Below are 21,343 nucleotides of genomic sequence, written 5' to 3'. Positions count from 1 at the left end.
GATGTCTAAAAATGAGCTGTCAAGTGGGGTTACATCATGACATACAGTAAATCAAATGAATCGTAAACCACCTTTTGAAAACAATTGACTTTTGAAGCAATTCTTGGAATTTTTGTTCGATTGTTATCTTCTATAAACTTCAAAATGTATTGGTGACAAGAAAATTGTTTATATTCCCTCAATTTTTAAACTGTTTATATTCCCCTCATGCCTGCTCCCGACTGCCGAACGCAGGCAGTGTGCGTAACAAAATGAACCCCAGATCACAATGGCCGGGCGGTCCCAGGAAATGGCCGGGTTGTGAGTTTGGAGCCTGGGTAATCCTAAAACCACGTGTGCTGAATGGGAGGGCATGATAAAGAATCGCTTATTTTCTACATGATTACCTAGTATCTTTAGAATTAACAGACCCGTGATTTGCTTAACTTCTGCCAGGAGGCCTCCATCGAGATCACAGACCCGCTTGACCTAATTTAAATTCTCGACCGGACAACCAAACTTGCAACTATTAAACTATTGTGGGGTCAATAAAACAATCATCTCCCCCAGAATCAACTATGGCAGGGATAGAGAGTACTTGTATAGGTCCGACAATTTCCCCCACAAGTTCAAGCCTATGGCGTTTGCGAGACCCATAGTCCGTCCCACGCCCTTGCGTCGGAGTTGGGTTGACCCTACTATGATCGTTGCTGGTTCTGGTGTCTGACTCACAGTTACCCAATTTGGTGGACAGACATGACGGAGGTGGGCGTCTCGTCGGCCATGCGGAGGCCAGATGACCCTGATGGCCACAGTAGAAGCATGCCCAGGCGTGGAAGCGCTGCTGTCGCTCTTCCGGTTCCAGATGTCCTCCTCCCAGTTCCATCGGTTCCTCTGTCGGTGCAGCGGACTGCGGGGCGAGGCGGCGCATCAGCTTGGGGACTAGATGAAGGAACACTTGACAGAATTGGTAATGAAATCTGGGAAGGAGAACCGAAGTTTGGGTTGTGTGTTTGTCGCTGCCAAAGCCCACAAACTCACTTGGCCAGTCCACAGACAATCCTAGTACTATCTTGTGCAAAGGCTGTAGTCTGTTGGTCAAATATGAGAGTTCAATTGTGCAGAGATTGACTGCAGACACCGAGTTCACCACTATCACTTGGCGGGTGAGATAAATTAATCTCCCGAATAGGTACCACAGGAAGGATCGAACAGGGTTGTGATGTATGGTAATGAGACCCAAAAACCTAAAACTTTTGGGCCATCTGAGCATTTTTGATTGACAGCAAAATGAGCTAATAATAGAGATAATGTTGGTGATTGGTTTTAATGCATTATTAGTTATTTATTTTATGTAATTTTATTTTTCAGTATTGTATGGTTTGACATGGTCAGTCAAAAAATAGTTATTGTTAAATTAAGGATTTAATGTTATTTTTGATTTTCAGATGCACATGAAATCTTTTCTGTTCCAGTTACTAAAGCTATTCTTTATTGTAAGTTGGTCCATATTTGTTTCTTATTTTATTCTCTTATACGTTCATAAGGATACAGTGTTATGCAAAGATGAACTTATCACAATTTTATAGACAAATGATACTATTTATAGTCGTGCGGAGGGGGGCGAGATATTTTCCTCTTCCTGGGCGGGGGGCATGACAGAAGATAATTGAAAACCACTGTCCTAGAGCAACTTTTGCACGCGTAGCTGTAGTTTGACTTTGTGGACAGTCCCTAAACTCTCTGCGATGCGTTCACGACCCTCCTGAGCCGGTAAGTGTTGAAATCCACAGCAGAGGGAAAAGGTCGTGACGACGCATTGGGGCACAGAAACGACTATCAAGTACGTAGCCAGCAGTTCTCCTCAGCGGTGCCCACCTGTACGGTATCAGCGAGTGAGGAGAAGCAGGCCACCGGAACGGTAAGGTTTAGTCGTCATTTTTACAAACTTGACTCGAGTGGGTGTGTTTGCGTGGCAGCTGTTTTCAAGATAGTCCGAACGAACCGGACCATTTACTTTTACGCCTCTTCTGCAACAGCAAAACCGTAAAACGGTTGGCAACTGTGAAGTCACCCTAACATATAAAATAAATAGTTTTATTTGAAATCGTTTTGTCCTAATCAAAACTACTGAGTATATGCATTATTGTTGCTTTTAAAATGCAGATATGAATGTTGTATCACAAGTGTATTTTTATATTGCAGGTCAGACTACCGAGATGAATAACCCTAAAGCAAAGGACTTTCAACGACCGCAATGAAGTCGAACAAAATTATCTCTCACTTTCTGGTATTTTATTTTTAATGTCAGGAGTGCGCTCCAGTACCTGAGAACAATGTCTTTTTTGATGAAAAAGAAGAAGTTCAAGTTTCAAGTGCATTTTACATTAGAGGAGCTTATGGCAGTGCCTTTTGTCAACGGAGTGCTTTTCTGTAAGATCCGGTTGATCGATGGTGGGGACTTTGCCATTCTGTCATCCAGGTACGAAACACACCTTTATACACTGTTGCAACCCACAAACGCACTCAAGTCATGGCTAGTGTTGACTTTGCCCTCAGCAGGAAAGTGCTCAAAGCAGTTCTCAAGTGTTGGTGTTGCTTTCTTTTTCTTTTTCTTTTTTTTAACAAAGAAGAAAGCCACAGATGTATCTGCATGTGGTTCAGTTAACCCTTACTCTGAGAAGCATGCCCCCCTTTGCACCCTTGGTAAAGTTGTCTTAACACTCGCCTGGGCTTTGAGCCATTGTGTTGCAGAATGTTGCTATCAGTTGGGATGCCAGAAGGCCCACTGGGCAAAGTTGCAACTTCATAAGAGCACCTGCCTAAATTTCCCTCACGTATAAGTATAAAGTATTGTATATAATATTGTTTACTGGTTTCTGTCTGTACATGAAGTCAAGTTTGATAAAGTGCTAAGTGTTAATGTAACATACAGAGTGGGCAATGGAAATAATAACTAAATATAATAACTACTAAAATTACAAAACATCTGAGTGATAAAAAGGGCTAGGCAAAATATTGCGTGTTGTTAACACAGCAGTGATTTTCATGCTCGTGACCTTTTGTTTTGTATTGTAACAGTACTTGACTTTGAAAAAAATAGATATCGTCCAATGATTACCAAGTGCCGAGAGCAAACTCAGACACTGGTAATTGAAACTAAGGTGAAACCCATGACAGAACTGTTGTATACCCCTCCGTGAGTCGTCACCTTACCGTGGTGGAGGGGTTTGTGTGTTCCAATGATCCTAGAAGCTAAGTTGTCTGGGGCTTTATGCCCCTGGCAGGGTCACCCATGGCAAACAGGTTCTAGGTGAGGGGCCAGACAAAGCACGGCTCAAAAGACCCCTTATGATGAGTAAAATTAATGGATCTCAGTTTCCCTTGCCCGGACGCGGGTCACCGGGGCCCCCCTCTGGAGCCAGGCCTGGAGGTGGGGCTCGTTGGCAGGCGCCTGGTGGCCGGGCTTACACCCATGGGGCCCGGCCGGGCACAGCCCGAAGAGGCAACGTGGGTCCCCCTTCCCATGGGCTCACCACCCATGAGAGGGGCCAAAGGGGTCGGGTGCAATGTGAGCTGGGCGGCAGCCAAAGGCGGGGACCCTGGCGGTCCGATCCTCGGCTGCAGAAGCTAGCTCTTGGGACATGGAATGTCACCTCTCTGGCAGGGAAGGAGCCCGAGCTGGTATGTGAGGCAGAGAATTTCCGACTGGATATAGTCGGACTTGCCTCCACACACAGCCTGGGTTCCGGTACCAGTTCTCTCGAGAGGGGTTGGACTCTCTTCCACTCTGGAGTTGCTCACGGTGAGAGGCGCAGAGCAGGTGTGGGCATACTCATTGCCCCCCGGCTCAGTGCCTGTACATTGGGGTTCACACCGGTAGACGAGAGGGTTGCCTCCCTCCGCCTTCGGGTGGGTGGACGGGTCCTGACTGTTGTTTGTGCATATGCACCAAACAGCAGCTCAGCATACCCACCCTTTTTGGAGTCCTTGGAGGGTGTGCTGGAGAGTACTCCTACTGGGGACTCCATTGTTATGCTGGGGGACTTCAATGCTCACGTGGGCAATGACAGTGATACCTGGAGGGGCGTGATTGGGAGGAACGGCCCCCCCGATCTGAACCCGAGTGGTGTTTTGTTATTGGACTTCTGTGCTCGTCACGGATTGTCCATAACGAACACCTTGTTCAAACATAAGGGTGTCCATATGTGCACTTGGCACCAGGACACCCTAGGCCGCAGTTCGATGATCGACTTTGTAGTTGTATCATCGGAGTTGCGGCCGCATGTTCTGGACACTCGTGTGAAGAGAGGGGCGGAGCTGTCAACTGATCACCACCTGGTGGTGAGTAGGCTCCGATGGTGGGGGAAGATGCCGGTCCGTCCTGGCAGACCCAAACGTATAGTGAGGGTTTGTTGGGAGCGTCTGGCGGAATCCCCTGTCAGAAGGAGTTTCAACTCCCACCTCCGACAGAGCTTTTCCCATGTTCCGGGGGAGGCGGGGGACATTGAGTCCGAGTGGACCATGTTCCGTGCCTCTATTGTAGAGGCGGCCAATCTGAGTTGTGGCCGTAAGGTGGTTGGTGCCTGTCGTGGCGGCAATCCCCGTACTCGCTGGTGGACACCAGCAGTAAGGGATGCCGTCAAGCTGAAGAAGGAGTCCTATCGAGCCTTTATGGCCTGTGGGACCCCAGAGGCAGCTGACGGGTATCGACAGGCCAAGCGGAACGCAGCTTCGGTGGTCGCCGAGGCAAAAACCCGTGCGTGGGAGGAGTTCGGTGAGGCCATGGAAGCCGACTTCCGGACGGCTTCGAGGAAATTCTGGTCCACCATCCGACGTCTCAGGAGGGGGAAGCAATGCACCACTAACACTGTGTACAGTGGGGATGGGGCGCTGCTGACTTCGACTCGGGACGTTGTGAACCGGTGGGCAGAGTACTTCGAAGACCTCCTCAACTCCACCAACACGCCTTCCTTGGAGGAAGCAGAGCCTGGGGACTCTGAGGTGGGCTCTCCTATCTCTGTGGCTGAAGTCACCGATGTGGTTAAAAAGCTCCTCGGTGGCAAGGCCCCGGGGGTGGATGAGATCCGCCCGGAGTTCCTCAAGGCTCTGGATGTTGTGGGGCTGTCCTGGTTGACACGCCTCTGCAACATCGCGTGGTCAACAGGGAGAGTGCCTCTGGATTGGCAGACCGGGGTGGTAGTCCCTCTTTTTAAAAGGGGGGACCGGAGGGTGTGTTCCAACTACAGAGGGATCACACTCCTCAGCCTCCCTGGTAAGGTCTATTCAGGGGTGCTGGAGAGGAGGGTCCGTCAGGAAGTCGAGCCTCAGATTGAGGAGGAGCAGTGTGGTTTTCGTCCCGGCCGTGGAACAGTGGACCAACTCTACACCCTTAGCAGGGTCCTTGAGGGTATGTGGGAATTCGCCCAACCAGTCTACATGTGTTTTGTGGACTTGGAGAAGGCGTTTGACCGTGTCCCTCGGGGAGTTCTGTGGGGGGTGCTTCGTGGGTATGGGGTACCGAACCCCCTAATACGGGCTGTTCGGTCACTATACCACCGATGTCAGAGTTTGGTTCGCATTGCCGGCAGTAAGTCGGAATCGTTTCCAGTGAGGGTAGGACTCCGCCAAGGCTGCCCTTTGTCGCCGATTCTGTTCATAACCTTTATGGACAGAATTTCTAGGCGCAGCCGAAGCATTGAGGGGGTCCGTTTTGGGGGCCTCAGTATTACATCCCTGCTTTTTGCAGATGATGTGGTGCTGTTGGCTCCTTCAAACGGGGCTCTCCAACTCTCACTGGAGCGTTTCGCAACCGAGTGTGAAGCGGTTGGGATGAAAATCAGCACCTCCAAATCTGAAACCATGGTCCTCAGTCGGAAAAGGGTGGAGTGCCCCCTCCGGGTCGGGGAGGAGATCTTACCCCAAGTGGAGGAGTTCAAGTATCTTGGGGTCTTGTTCACGAGTGGGGGTAGGAGGGAGCGGGAGATCGACAGGCGGATCGGTGCAGCGTCTGCTGTGATGCGGACGTTGTATCGGTCTGTCGTGGTGAAGAAGGAGCTGAGCCAAAGGACGAAGCTCTCAATTTACCGGTCGATCTACGTCCCAACCCTCACCTATGGTCACGAGCTATGGGTCATGACCAAAAGAACGAGATCCCGGATACAAGCGGCCGAAATGAGTTTTCTCCGCAGGGTGTCCGGGCTCTCCCTTAGAGATAAGGTGAGAAGCTCGGTCATCCGGGAGGGGCTCGGAGTCGAGCCGCTTCTCCTCCACATCGAGAGGAGCCAGATGAGGTGGCTTGGGCATCTGATTCGGATGCCTCCTGAGCGCCTCCCCGGTGAGGTGTTCCGGTCATGTCCCACCGGGAGGAGACCCCGAGGAAGACCCAGGACACGCTGGAGAGACTATGTCACCCAGCTTGCCTGGGAACGACTCGGGATCCCCCGGGGAGAGCTGGAAGAAGTAGCTAGGGAGAGGGAAGTCTGGGCTTCCCTGCTAAAGCTGTTGCCCCCGCGACCCGGCCCCGGATAAGCGGTAGATGATGGATGGATGGATGGATGGAACTGTTGTATAATAAACAAAACAAAAAAAAGGTCAAGAACAGTTCAAAGCTCTTGCTTCCAAAACTTTCTGCAGTTATGTGTGACACGGATTCGACCTGTGTTTAATAACGTTTACTCAAATTGTTCTTTAGTTTATCACGATTTACCTAGCAACTCATATCATAAAGATGAGTAGTCACGATCAGCAAGGCCTTTTTAGCTGATGCAGTGACCTACATTTTCAACCAAGATTCAAATATTTGTTGCATGAAATTGTAATAATTTATTCCAAAAAGTATATTCTACTCCTTGTGTCGTATTTCCCATAGCTGCTCAGGATCTATTGGTTTGAAATGATTGCAAAATTGTTTGGAAAAATTCTCTGGACATTCCAAAAATGAACGCATCCACTGAGTGTAAAAATAATTATTTGGGACGAAGCCCTGCTGCAAATAGCTAAGTTGCCAACCACGCAAACACGGAAAAAAGTACTTGATTTGCAGTTGCCCATGATGAAAACGTGTTAAACTAATGCATATGATTTGTTTGGAAAACACAGGAAAATTACATAGGTTTACCACATTTTCATCATGTGTAACTTTATGTACGTTTGAATTAAGTCAATCCAAATATTTTTTTAATGAATTGACATTTACATTTTATTATAATACCCTATAGAAGCGAAAAGGTGGCAGCAAAGTACAACTGTACATTTGTGTAAATGAAGCTCCTCCACTCACTTCAACAATTCTTTGGCATCTAGGTGTAATTTTGTGAGCACAAAAACAGTTAATAGATTACTTTTCATAATTCCAGTGTAATTAATTGACTAAAAAAAAGCTTCTATTCTGCCAGCCTAGTTGAGAGATTATGGTGAAAAAAATTCACTAAAAAAAAAAAAAAAACAACAGCAACAACATTTTTGATGGGGGGGAGGGGAAAAAAACTTTGTCTGACCTACCGACCCTATGCTGAAATTTCATGTTACAGGAAACACACTAGTTTTTTTTCTACGCCTAATAAACAGTGTGAATGTGTATGGGGCGCTTCCTACATACACATGCCATAAGCAAGTTGATAAATGATGTCCACAGCTGTGTGTGCGTGCAGTGCCTGTGCCACACCACCCCGAGATGGTCGCGGTCGAAAAAAAGACGTCCCAAACGCATCGCTCTGAGCTACGTGCAAGCAACCTACAGCTTTGACTATGTGATTAAAATTTGAGTCACTAAGGCGTAGAAAAAAAGTAGTGTGTTTGCGGTAACCTGACCGACCGAGAATTTCTACGTCGAAAAAAACTTTACGGTCAGCATTTTCTTCAAACAACCCTCTACATTTTTGTGTAGAGGGTTTACATCGGTGCAAACTCTCGCGATATTCAAGTTGAGCGCGTGCGTCGTTTGTCCTGTCGATCTGCGACGACAGTTTAAACCGCGTTTTCTGAGTTACAGTTGCATGCTCGCACCGTATTGTTAAGAAAATAGCATCCATTGATGTATCAAAAAAAATGAGCTAACTATTTGATGAACACCACGGGCCTAGTAAACACCAAGGGCGGAGGAGTAAGTCGGCGCAGGTGGCGGTGCGCCCGACCCCCCCCCCGAGTTCGGAGCGGGGAGAAAACTAAATCGGTGGCGGCGGCGGGTTCGATGTCTTCTTTTATGTTTTATGGTTATTTTGTTTAAATTTTTGATGGAAAAAAAAAACTTTGTCCGACCTACCGACCCTATGCTGAAATCCACTGGGGCAGCCCCGGCGTAGCACCGGACCAAACTTGCCGTGTGAACACCTCAACTATCTTTTTTTGTTTGGCCGAATGGTGTAATACAGGGGTCCCCAAACTTTTTCCTGTGAGGGCCACATAACTTTTCCCTTCTCTGATGGCGGGCCGGTGTCAGTTTGTAACATCAACGATCGTAGGGAAGCTTAAAAAAATTATTGTTTCCCAGAAAGCCACACATAACCAAATAACCCTTTCCAGGTTCTTTACAGGAAAAAAAGTCAGGAACCAAAATTAACACTATTAATGAAATAAATAATAAATAAATAACCCTCTCTGAGTTCTTCACAGAAAAAACAGGAAATAAATAATAACTAAACAACTCTCTCTCTTTATAGCCCCTTGAAATCCACAAAAAAAGAGTTCTGCCATCTACGAGAACGACAAGATAGGTGGCTATCTTGTCTTGTTTATGTCTGCTACCGTCTTGTTCACTTGTTCTACTAATTGATCTGAGACACAACTAAAACACTGAAACATTCTATGGTGCGTAAATAACTTTGTGACCTTGATTTCAACCCGATTTGCGTCATGGGTCATTTTGCCCCGAAGACCACCTTTGTACTTTTTTTGGTACAGCTTCCATGGAAATGTAAATAAAAACATTTCAATTTTTCTGCAGTTGGGGACAATCTAGGAAAAGTCATAAAATTTCAAGTTAAAAAATTATCATTTAGGGGTTCTTTGGGGCGTTTTTAACACAGTGATGGGTCATTTTCACCCGAGGACAACAGGAGGGTTAGAGGGCCAGGTCAAATGTGTAGTTTAGGGACCCCTGGTGTAATGGTTCGTTCACATGCCCTCTTTGCAGGTAGTAGGGGTTCGATTCCCACTGAAGGGCCTAATTAAAGGTCTTTACGTTGCAACCAGTCAAAGTTGAAGGCTTCATTTTGCCTGAAGTCAGCTGGGATAGTCTCCAACTTCCCACGATTATAAACGGGGTCGACGAGTGCAGCATGTGCACTCCAGATCACAACTTTCAACCTCAGAATGTGGCAGATATTTCTGTAGTCTGTAACCACTGTCATTACAGTATGTGGCAGTGACTCAACACCATCCTCGTGACTGTTAAATCTTGTTGCAAAAGTGTTTTGTTTTTTAAGTTTTGATTAGTAGCTCATTGATGTGATTTTAATTTTTTAAGGGTGCGGTGGTTGTTTCTGATCGTTCATAATAGGGCTGAATGAAAATGTGTCTTGACGGTTGGATTCCACAAGCTATGCAATGCGTAACCACACAGCAATATAGAGAGCTACAAGCAGCTACCTGTCGTACAATAGTGCGATTGTGAAATGATGAGTGGTAAAAATGTGGCTGAACCTGTCGAACCATTCCTTGTCTCTCTAATTTTGAGCCACTGCTGACCATAGAAAACGGAATCTCCTACTGATTGTATTTATGATGCAAAGATTGAAGCCATTGGCTCTCACGTGCACAAAAAAAGGTAAAAAAGATGTTGGGAAAGAAATTACACATTAAATGTGAATATATTGAATGTTTTTCTCTTTATCTTGTGGAATGATGACTACTTATTTTTAACAATGTACCATTTATGTTTTTGGATGATGACGATGTCTCTTGGCGTCTTATTCTAATATAACCGTGGAATTAAATAGAAAGAGGTAGTTCACTATTTAGAGCACAATGGAGGAGTTGAGTCACAGTCAAACAAGATATCTTTTGCCCCTTTGTCTCTGGCCTCTCAGTTCTAGCTGCAGATTTTCTCTGTTTCAAGAAATATTTGATAAACCAAAACTCTCTCGATTGGTCTGGAAAGATGGAAATAGATTTCCTTCACAGGATAGCCAGTTGATCCTGTGAAGGAAATTAAAATGGTCACAGCGTCAATATTCACGTAGATTGCGATGTTTCTTGTCAACAAACAAAATGAAACTTTGCGTTCTCAAGAACAGACACTTTTATTTGTCCAGCAAGCACCTTTTCACTCACACCTTCTATCCCGCTTATCTCCCATATGTTCTTGTAAAACCCGCCATAACTCTCTTCGCAACTGGTGACAGCTAGAGTGTATACTTCATGGGCCATTGGAATTTCCATACATTGCATATCTCCCTTGTAAAGGTACAATATCATAATCAGAGTGTAGTCGGTAGTCCAGTGGTTAGCACGTTGACTTCACAGTGCAGAGGTACCGCTTCGGCCTCCCTGTGTGGAGTTTGCATGTTCTCCCCGGGCCTGCGTGGGTTTTCTCCGGGTACTCCGGTTTCCTCCCACAGTCCAAAGACATGCATGGCAGGCTGTTTGAACACTCTAAATTGTCCCTAGGTGTGCGTGTGGGCGTGGATGGTTGTTCGTCTCTGTGTGCACTGCGATTGGCTGGCGTCCGATTCAGGGTGTCCCCCGCCTACTGCCCGAAGACAGCTGGCATAGGCTCCAACACGCCCCGTGACCCTCGTGAGGATCAAGTGGTTTGGAAAATAAATGAATGAATATCATAATCAGAATCTGATTAATCGGCCGTGTATGAAAAAAAAACACAAGGAATCTACTTCCCAGTTACAACCCGTTCAGAGGGACATAGACAAGATAGCAATAATCAACACCAGGGAGACGGAACGGGAAGCCTTTCCAGCTCGATTCAATCTACTTAAGTCTGCACAACATCGAACCTCTTTCTTGTTTGCTTTAGGACCGGAACCATGGCAGCACACCTCTCTTTAGGCTGTGTTACCTTCTAGATGATATCTTCTGTTTCGAGTTGCCCTTCTTCACTTATGGGACGAGTGGCAGTAGTACTCATCTGAGAATGATTTTCACAGGTTCTGTCTCCAAGGGCTTCCAAAAAGTGCTTTCACGTGGTCTACTGTCTAGACACGACCCTTTGTCACAGCTTCTGGTCAGCTAAGCAGATGACTGCAGTTACCTATTATTACATACACAGGAAAAGTGTATTCTTTACTCCTGCGCACTGTATTGGCTGTGAAACACCACTTACATCTGAGCTTCCCACGGGAACCAACAAAGTGTCTTCCTGCTGTACTTAATTTATGGGATGTAAAGAGCTTCTTTGATGTAGTTTCATTTATAACAGTCACATCAGCCCCTGTATCAACCTTAACCCTTTCATGCACCAATAATGATAACCTGTAACCTGATAACATGATAAGCTGTCCACTGTCATAACCGCTGTCCCTGAAAGGGTTAAACTTAAGTGGCATCTTTTCTATTTCAAGTGGAACATTCCATTTACCTGAGTTAGCCTCCTTTTTGACTTCACCCAAAATGTGGAAGTGTCACATGCTCTGAGTGATTTCACTCACTGTTTTAGTGTGACATACTAATGCCCAATGTCCTCTTTCATTGCACTTTTTATAGGTACTTTTGAGAGCAGGACATTTCCCCTTTTCCTCGTGCAGTGTTCTGCACCTAACGCTGTTCTTGTCTTTCTTTGGGTCTGCGTACTGCGCTTCGTCTTGTGTTCATAACCGACTGTCATTAGCCACATATACATGTATGTCTGTAGGTGGCTGAGAACGAAGGCTAATTTGTTTAGCCACCTCTTCAACTTGTCGTACTTGCTGGATGATCACGTCTGCTGTGAGCTGAATATTTCTTGTCTAGAATGCCAGCAACTAGTTGGTTGTGTTCCTCTCTCTTGTCACCAAACTCATAGTTCTCTGCCAAATCAAATAAAAGTCTGATATACGCTGCTGCTTTTTCCCCAGCTACCTGGGTTTGCTGATAAAAGCAAGCCCATTCGAGGAGTAGATTCCATCTTGGAATTAAATATTTATCAAAGTTCTTTAGCAAAATGTCATCGTCCTTTTTATGTCACATGTTAACAAACTCAAAGGAACTGAATTTGTTTTTTTGCTTCACTATTCACGCCTTAAATGAGGGAACAGGCTTGGACCTCGCCATCGTCTGTTTTAGTTTCATCTCCGACCGAAAGCACGGAATTCTGTTTCCACTTCGCCCATTCTCCAAACTCGTGAATTTAAGCTCTTCAAGGGGACTAAACTTCAACATCGTAATTGCGTTCGACTGGTCTCTCGACTGGCCGCTATCACTAATCTCTTCTCTACCTTATCCCCCCGTCATGACTCGCGAGAGCTGGAGTGTATTCTTTTCAGGCCTTTGGGAATTTCCAAATTTGATTATTTATATAGATAGTCATATTAATAATACCGTTTGAGATACGAGTGAACCAACTTTGGAGTTTTTCGAGATACAAACTGTTATTCAGCGATATTTATTGGTTTGCTTTGACTTGCAAGTGCCAACTAGAGCTGTGAGCGCTGTATGGTGTCAATAAACACAATTTACCTCACCTCATAATAAACACTAATTTGGCAAATAGTGAACAATTCCGCCCCTCCGTGAGTCGTCACCTTACCGTGGTGGAGGGGTTTGTGTGTCCCAATGATCCTAGAAGCTAAGTTGTCTGGATCTTTATGCCCCTGGCAGGGTCACCCATGGCAAACAGGTTCTAGGTGAGGGGCCAGACAAAGCACGGCTCAAAGACCCCAATGATGAATACAATAAATGGATCTAGGTTTCCCTTGCCCGGACGCGGGTCACCGGGGCCCCCCTCTGGAGCCAGGCCTGGAGGTGGGGCTCGTTGGCAGGCGCCTGGGGCCCGGCCGGGCACAGCCCGAAGAGGCAACGTGGGTCCCCCTTCCCATGGGCTCACCACCCATGAGAGGGGCCAAAGGGGTCGGGTGCAATGTGAGCTGTGCGGCAGCCAACGGCGGGGACCCTGGCGGTCCGATCCTACGCTGCAGAAGCTAGCTCTTGGGACATGGAATGTCACCTCTCTGGCAGGGAAGGAGCCCGAGCTGGTGTGTGAGGCAGAGAATTTCCGACTGGATATAGTCGGACTTGCCTCCACACACAGCCTGGGTTCTGGTACCAGTTCTCTCGAGAGGGGTTGGACTCTCTTCCGCTCTGGAGTTGCTCACGGTGAGAGGCGCAGAGCAGGTGTGGGCATACTCATTGCCCCCCGGCTCAGTGCCTGTACATTGGGGTTCACACCGGTAGACGAGAGGGTTGCCTCCCTCCGCCTTCGGGTGGGTGGACGGGTCCTGACTGTTGTTTGTGCATATGCACCAAACAGCAGCTCAGCATACCCACCCTTTTTGGAGTCCTTGGAGGGTGTGCTGGAGAGTACTCCTGCTGGGGACTCCATTGTTCTGCTGGGGGACTTCAATGCTCACGTGGGCAATGACAGTGATACCTGGAGTGGCGTGATTGGGAGGAACGGCCCCCCCGATCAAAACCCGAGTGGTGTTTTGTTATTGGACTTCTGTGCTCGTCACGGATTGTCCATAACGAACACCTTGTTCAAACATAAGGGTGTCCATATGTGCACTTGGCACCAGGACACCCTAGGCCGCAGTTCGATGATCGACTTTGTAGTTGTATCATCGGATTTGCGGCCGCATGTTCTGGACACTCGGGTGAAGAGAGGGGCGGAGCTGTCAACTGATCACCACCTGGTGGTGAGTAGGCTCCGATGGTGGGGGAAGATGCCGGTCCGTCCTGGCAGACCCAAACGTATTGTGAGGGTTTGTTGGGAGCGTCTGGCGGAATCCCCTGTCAGAAGGAGTTTCAACTCCCACCTCCGACAGAGCTTTTCCCATGTTCCGGGCGAGACGGGGGACACGGAGTCCGAGTGGACCATGTTCCGTGCCTCTATTGTTGAGGCGGCCAATCTGAGTTGTGGCCGTAAGGTGGTTGGTGCCTGTCGTGGCGGCAATCCCCGTACTCGCTGGTGGACACCAGCAGTAAGGGATGCCGTCAAGCTGAAGAAGGAGTCCTATCGAGCCTTTATGGCCTGTGGGACCCCAGAGGCAGCTGACGGGTATCGACTGGCCAAGCGGACCGCGGCTTCGGTGGTCGCCGAGGCAAAAACCCGAGCGTGGGAAGAGTTCGGTGAGGCCATGGAAGCCGACTTCCGGACGCCTTCGAGGAAATTCTGGTCCACCATCCGACGTCTCAGGAGGGGGAAGCAGTGCACCACTAACACTGTGTACAGTGGGGATGGGGCGCTGCTGACTTTGACTCGGGACGTTGTGAACCGGTGGGCAGAGTACTTCGAAGACCTCCTCAACTCCACCAACACGCCTTCCTTGGAGGAAGCAGAGTCTGAGGACCCTGAGGTGGGCTATCCTATCTCTGTGGTTGAGGTCACCGATGTGGTTAAAAAGCTCCTCGGTGGCAAGGCCCCAGGGGTGGATGAGATCCGCCCGGAGTTCCTCAAGGCTCTGGATGTTGTGGGGCTGTCCTGGTTGACACGCCTCTGCAACATCGCGTGGTCAACGGGGAGAGTGCCTCTGGATTGGCAGACCGGGGTGGTAGTCCCTCTTTTTAAAAAGGGGGACCGGAGGGTGTGTTCCAACTACAGAGGGATCACACTCCTCAGCCTCCCTGGTAAGGTCTATTCAGGGGTGCTGGAGAGGAGGGTCCGTCAGGAAGTCGAGCCTCAGATTGAGGAGGAGCAGTGTGGTTTTCGTCCCGGCCGTGGAACAGTGGACCAACTCTACACCCTTAGCAGGGTCCTTGAGGGTATGTGGGAATTCGCCCAACCAGTCTACATGTGTTTTGTGGACTTGGAGAAGGCGTTTGACCGTGTCCCTCGGGGAGTTTTGTGGAAGGTGCTTCGTGGGTATGGGATACCGAACCCCCTGATACGGGCTGTTCCGTCACTATACCACCGATGTCAGAGTTTGGTTCGCATTGCCGGCAGTAAGTCGGAATCGTTTCCAGTGAGGGTAGGACTCCGCCAAGGCTGCCCTTTGTCGCCGATTCTGTTCATAACCTTTATGGACAGAATTTCTAGGCGCAGCCAAAGCGTTGAGGGGGTCCGTTTTGGGGGCCTCAGTATTACATCCTTGCTTTTTGCAGATGATGTGGTGCTGTTGGCTACTTCAAACGGGGCTCTCCAACTCTCACTGGAGCGTTTCGCAGCCGTGTGTGAAGCGGTTGGGATGAAAATCAGCACCTCCAAATCTGAAACCATGGTCTTCAGTCGGAAAAGGGTGGAGTGCCCCCTCCGGGTCGGGGAGGAGATCTTACCCCAAGTGGAGGAGTTCAAGTATCTTGGGGTCTTGTTCACGAGTGGGGGTAGGAGGGAGCGGGAGATCGACAGGCGGATCGGTGCAGCGTCTGCTGTGATGCGGACGTTGTATCGGTCTGTCGTGGTGAAGAAGGAGCTGAGCCAAAGGGCGAAGCTCTCAATTTACCGGTCGATCTACGTCCCAAACCCTCACCTATGGTCACGAGCTATGGGTCGTGACCGAAAGAACGAGATCCCGGATACAAGCGGCTGAAATGAGTTTTCTCCGCAGGGTGTCCGGGCTCTCCCTTAGAGATAAGGTGAGAAGCTCAGTCATCCGGGAGGGGCTCAGAGTCGAGCCGCTTCTCCTCCACATCGAGAGGAGCCAGATGAGGTGGCTTGGGCATCTGATTCGGATGCCTCCTGAGCGCCTCCCCGGTGAGGTGTTCCGGTCATGTCCCACCGGGAGGAGACCCCGAGGAAGACCCAGGACACGCTGGAGAGACTATGTCACCCAGCTTGCCTGGGAACGACTCGGGATCCCCCGGGGAGAGCTGGAAGAAGTAGCTAGGGAGAGGGAAGTCTGGGCTTCCCTGCTAAAGCTGTTGCCCCCGCGACCCGGCCCCGGATAAGCGGTAGATGATGGATGGATGGATGGATGAACAATTCCGGGACCCAACCGATATGGCTGTTTTTTAAGGCCTTTTCTGATATTTGGCAGAATAAAATTCCTACAACCGATTGATTGGCCGATTCATTAACATGGATACGTCATGGGTAAAATAACTTATTTCTTTGTCTTGAGCACTTTCATCAATAAGGTCAAGGTCATCTTTATTGTCAAATATGCTTTATGCATAAGATACAGCACAGATGAAATTTCAATAACAATATGAAAAGAAAACTGCAAAAATCAAACTATTTTATTTTGGCGGGGTAATCTTTGAATGTCTTTTGTCATATGTTGTAATTATATATAATTCATATCCCACAAACACAATAATAATCCGAATATCGTGTTTAGACTTCTGGGGACAAGATTGTTGCGTTGGCTTCCCCTTGAAAGATGTTTGAAGGGTTCATATTGCCAGTTCATATTGGTACATGGTCAGGGCTTTCCCCAAATTCTTAATCCATTTTCCTCACTGTTACACTGAGTTTGCTTGTGTGGATTGTACATACAGTGTGTCTGCAACCTTTTTAATTGATGACACATTCAATCTATTCACGATTCGGCTGAATTGCCAACTACGCAAAAACGCTGATGTTGTTCGCTCAACCATTTCCAACCATTTTATCATATTTCACCTTGTTATTTTTGGTTCCGCACGCGTCCTCTCAAATTTGATGAAGAATATTACGAGTGAATGTATTAAGTCATATGAGCTGGGAAACATATGTGTCTGATTGACACACACTACGCTACTCAATTAGGTACTGTGCAATGCTAATGGGATGTTCGCCTTCACGAAAATATAAGCATACTTCTATCCAACACTTAGACATTACTCTCCATAGAAATGTTTTAAGCTGTCTTTCAAGAAAGCAATAGCCTGCATCTGGATATAATGTGTTCTGTAATTACTGTCAAGTGCAGCACGTGTAGCCATCTGGAGGTTTCTCATTTGGACATTTTTCATGTCTTCCAACATGAGATTGACAGAGAGAGATAACATCAGGTTTCACCACCAGGCTGAGAAAAGCCAGCACGCTGATCTCATTTGTGCGTGCGTGTGCCTGTTGTGACATTTGTAAACCACTGACCTCTGTAGCATTAGTTTCCTAGTAACCTTGCCGCAGTTTTGGACATTGGGTGGGATCTTCCTCCACCTCTCATTTATTAGTTTAGTTTGAAAAAAATCTGTTCACAGGCTGAGGAGGGAGGACCACATTCCCACGAGGCCACAATTTTGCACCGCTAACTCCCAGATTCCTAAAAATGAGAATGAGATATCCTTGTTATTTTGTTGTTCATTTATATCTGCACTGCAATACTGTGACTGGAGGGTGGAGGTGGGGAGGAGCAGGGGGTGAGCCATAGGACTTTCTACAATGTACCGGTAATAATCTACCTATATAAATTATGTGTCTTAAATCTCTTGTTATTTGTAGCGGGGCAATAAATGTTGCATTTTGCAATCCACATCTGCAGTGCTCATTCAAAGAGCAATCCAAGAAGTGTATCATTTAGTTCACAATGTCCTTTGTCAAGCATTTGATCTGTACGTGTCTTGATTTGTACATGTATCTCGACAGGGAGGAGGTGCAACAGAACTGTGTCCGATGGGGGAAGAAGTTCTCTTTTGTGTGTAAAATGAGCGCCAATCCAGTAACCGGCATATTGGAACCCTGCATCTGTAGGGTCTCTGTACGCAAGGTAAACTACAGTTACCAGCAGACGTCACTTAATGGGAGTGACCCTGTCGCAATAAGTGAAAAACCGCAAGGAGGGTTGGCTTCCCCCCCTAGGAATTTTTGTTTAAGTGCACAGTATATGGGTACCAGCATGTTTAAAATATGTAAACAGGATTAATACTTTACATATTTGAGACATAGACTATGGCAGTACATTTATTTACTTAAATCTTTCATTATAAAACCGTATACGGTAATTAACATTCATCAACGTTGCTTTCTGAGTGAGACAAAGAGACTTGTGTTAGTGGCGTTGAAGGTGCGCTCTGACGGTGTAGCCGCCGTTAGCCTCCAGCTAGCTCCTGGCACAGCCCATGTGTTTGTGATAAGACTACTCATCACTACTGATTAATTAATCAGGCGAAGGCGAAGAGAGACTCTGCTTTTTTCGGGCAATCCTAATCACCCCCCCCCCCTCTCTCTCTCTCTCCTGCTCACTTATGCTTTCACTCTCGCACATCCCCCCCTGATAAAAAAAAAACCCGCAATGTAGTGAAGCCGCGATAAATGAAGCGTGATATAGCGATATCAGTAACTTGCTGGTTTCTAAGGTCTGGCACACATAAGGATTTTTCAAACCTTTGAAGATCATTTATCTACTGCAGTCCCTACACATAAAGAATCAGCCATTTAACAGTTTTGGTCGCACCGTGTGTGGTGTGCTCTGATAATGTTAACACAGAGCACCACACTTATTAAGATTCTCTTCCACCAATAGTATCGAAGCCATCAAGGCAAAAATCTCGTGATCACAGATGTTCTGTGAAAAAAAACAAGACAGACACTCAGATGTGAACAGACATGTTTCCGAAGGTACCGGAGGCAGGAGTGCTCTTCTTCTTCTTGTCGTCAAGAAGATACTTGCTTTGGAAAATACTTCTCGCCAAACCCACTTTTCTACAAAAACCCCCCAAAACAAAACAAATTCTGGTAGGATGTTTGGTTTTATCTATGACTGCTTCTTTGTTCATCAGTCAGAACAATGTTTTGATTGGCTACATTCAATCACAAGATAATTCATTGAACGAAATGCTTTTCCCCCACAATCAAAGATGTTTGGTTTCAAATTAAATTGTTTCACTGATCCATTTTGAAGCATTTTATCGGGACAAATCAACACATTTATAGTACAGTCTAAGAACAACACAGGAATTTTTGGCCAGGGCACAATTGGGACAAAAATAGTTTGATTGTCTTAACCCTTTCAGGGACAGCGGTTACTACAGTGGACAACTTATGTTATCAGGTTACAAGTTGTCATTATTGGTGGATGAAAGGGTTAATATGTATACCCAGCCAAAAACAGTCTTGGTCTGGTTATCTTCATTTGTGCTATGTCCCATTTGTTTTTGTTTTTTTAAGTTGTTGTTGTTTTTTATACCTGCATTTTGATCACATCCGTTTTTCAATTTATTTATTTATTTATTTATTTTAACTGTGTTTATTTGGAAATAAACCCTTTGGGATTTTTGCTCGCAGTCCTGTCTTTGCATAGCTTTGCGCATTTGAGCAACCTTCTGTTACTCCTCACTGCAAAATCTGACTAACTCACTTAAATAGACATTAAAGAATTATCATGAGCGCAATTCCGTTTGCTAATGCAAACAGCAGCACTTTTAGGAGGCACATAAACCGTCTCCCAGATTCATTCAAAATTCTCATTGGATTTTGTAAATTGGCATTCTGCTCAGTGATAACGAGTATCTCAAACTATGTGGGAGTGGGCGTCGTTTCTGGCACACGGTGTTTCAGTAGCCTGTCACGTGCTTACTCTGTAATGTTTTATGCACCCATGTTTACGTTATGGGGAGTCACATGCCTCCATGTTAGTTCCACTAGGTTTGCCTGGTTTGTGGCCATTTTTCTGTATTTCTCCGCCCTTTTTATTTTGTTGTAAAGTCCACATTCGCTTAATTTTCTTCATCATTTAAAAAAAAAAAAGAAAATCGTGCACCTTATATTTCGCTATCCACCCTCAAATTAAATCTTGATATAAATGCAAACTTACTTTTAGCTACTGGAAAATTATGCCATCCAGAATGTAAAACTTAAACAGAACTGCACGTCTCAAAACAACATGGCTGGCCATTGTGTATATTTAATTGACCATTACAGTTTTTTTTTTAATCAATGCTAATGAATCTCCTAATTGATAATCATCTTTGCAGGAGCTGAAAGGAGGAAAAACCTTTTCAAAGGTAACATTGTTTCCTAATCTGCAGTAGTAGTATGTTTTAGCTAACAAATTCAAGTGCTGTCATGCTTCCTTCATAAACATTTTATTCAATTCCCAGTGGTAAAAGGCAATGTTAAATACCCACCATGTGACATCCTTTGAGCGAGGCATTGTGACACAGCCAAGAGGTGATAGGTTTGTGATGTTCACTCACTGAACCTGACACAACCCAGTCCAGCAATATACTGTAGAGCAGGGGTGCCCATTAGGTAGATCCTGATCTAAGACGGGTCCCAAGTAGATCCGAGGAGTGTCGAGAAGAAAAAAAACAAACAATCATTTGTGTGTCTTTGTACATGTTAGTAATATATTTTTTGTGTTAATATACACTGCACACTAATCATCTTATCAGTCTCATTTTCACACAAAAAAAATATTTAAAAAATAAAATAAAGCAGGTAAATCTTAAATTTGTGTGTGTGTGTGTGTGTGTGTGTGTGTGTGCGTGCGTGCGCCGGTAAGGGTAGATCCTGTGAGGTTAGTTGATAGAAAAGTAGATCTTCAATCCAAAAAGTTTGGGCACCCCTGCTGTAGAGATATCCAAATGAATAACAAGCTTTACATTGCTCAAGAATTTCAAATTCACATTTTACCTGTTATTGAGCAAATATTATGGTTGTATATATATCTTATGTTATACAAGATATGTTATATCTTGTATAACCTCATTTTAACTTGAACATTATTCTTTATAATGGTAATTATTGTTTCTGTAGACTGAACATATATTTATAATAGATAAAGGTGTAACCAACATAAAAAGCACAGAGTTGTCTTTGGTTATGAAAAAATAAATAAACTGGTATACTGTGAAACAGATGTCAAAACGTGTAGCCCAAGGAAAACAACAGCTGCTGACAGAAACATGTTGCGTTAAAAAGAAAAACTTGAGAACAGTGGCTCTTAACCTTTTTAGAGGTACCAAACCCAACCAGTTAATATGCACGTCCACCGAAACCTTCATGAGTGAAAAAAAAATTATACATACCGTATATATCTATCTATATATGCAGATAGATATATACATATTAGGGCTGTCAATTTACCATGTTACTGTCGGCATGAATTTAAATACATTTTAACGTGATTAAAATTTTTCTCGCGAGATTAACGCGGCACACGTCACAGCAGATGTTACGTTGCTCTATAAATAAACCTGAAACAAAACAAGCGCACTTGCACAGGTCAACGCCCATGTCTGTTTTGCCAGCCACTCGCAGTGCGAGACACCGAAAACGGATACTTAACTTACATGAATGGAAAGTTTACTTTTAAAAAGTTGCCAGATAGTTCCACTGACAAGACCAAAGTTACCTGGATGTTTTGTAGTCATAAACTGAGCTATCATCATAGCACGTCGAGTCTGAAATACC

The 21,343-nt window shown here is 45.9% G+C and overlaps 2 protein-coding genes across 2 annotated transcripts in view; both read left to right on the top strand.

Moving 5' to 3' along the window:
• Positions 1 to 1,731: 1,731 nt before the first annotated feature.
• Positions 1,732 to 21,343, top strand: part of LOC127590696 (protein FAM102A-like) — a 31,647-nt gene continuing 12,035 nt past the window's right edge. The window contains exons 1-4 of the mRNA XM_052050132.1: positions 1,732 to 1,900; positions 2,185 to 2,461; positions 17,576 to 17,696; positions 19,903 to 19,932. Of these exons, the coding sequence (XP_051906092.1) occupies positions 2,316 to 2,461; positions 17,576 to 17,696; positions 19,903 to 19,932 (297 nt within the window). The 5' untranslated portion in view covers positions 1,732 to 1,900; positions 2,185 to 2,315. The remainder of the gene's footprint in view (positions 1,901 to 2,184; positions 2,462 to 17,575; positions 17,697 to 19,902; positions 19,933 to 21,343) is intronic.
• LOC127590677 (uncharacterized) lies at positions 3,171 to 14,447 on the top strand. Its single transcript, XM_052050099.1, has 2 exons — positions 3,171 to 4,904; positions 14,353 to 14,447. The coding sequence occupies exons 1-2, from the start codon at positions 3,331 to 3,333 to the stop codon at positions 14,411 to 14,413; spliced, it is 1,635 nt and encodes a 544-aa protein (XP_051906059.1). The 5' UTR covers positions 3,171 to 3,330; the 3' UTR covers positions 14,414 to 14,447.

This window comes from Hippocampus zosterae, chromosome 18, assembly GCF_025434085.1.
Source record: "Hippocampus zosterae strain Florida chromosome 18, ASM2543408v3, whole genome shotgun sequence".
Taxonomy (NCBI): Eukaryota; Metazoa; Chordata; class Actinopteri; order Syngnathiformes; family Syngnathidae; genus Hippocampus; species Hippocampus zosterae.
The sequence above is the reverse complement of the archived record's forward strand: the minus strand, read 5'-3'. Positions and strand labels throughout refer to the sequence as shown.

Coding starts and splice junctions, on each gene's coding strand:
- LOC127590677 (XM_052050099.1), top strand. CDS start 3,331: ATGATGAGTAAAATTAATGGATCTCAGTTTCCCTTGCCCGGACGCGGG. Junction 4,905..14,352: donor ACTCGGGACGTTGTGAACCG/GTGGGCAGAGTA, acceptor ACCGGTGGGCAG/AGTACTTCGAAGACCTCCTC.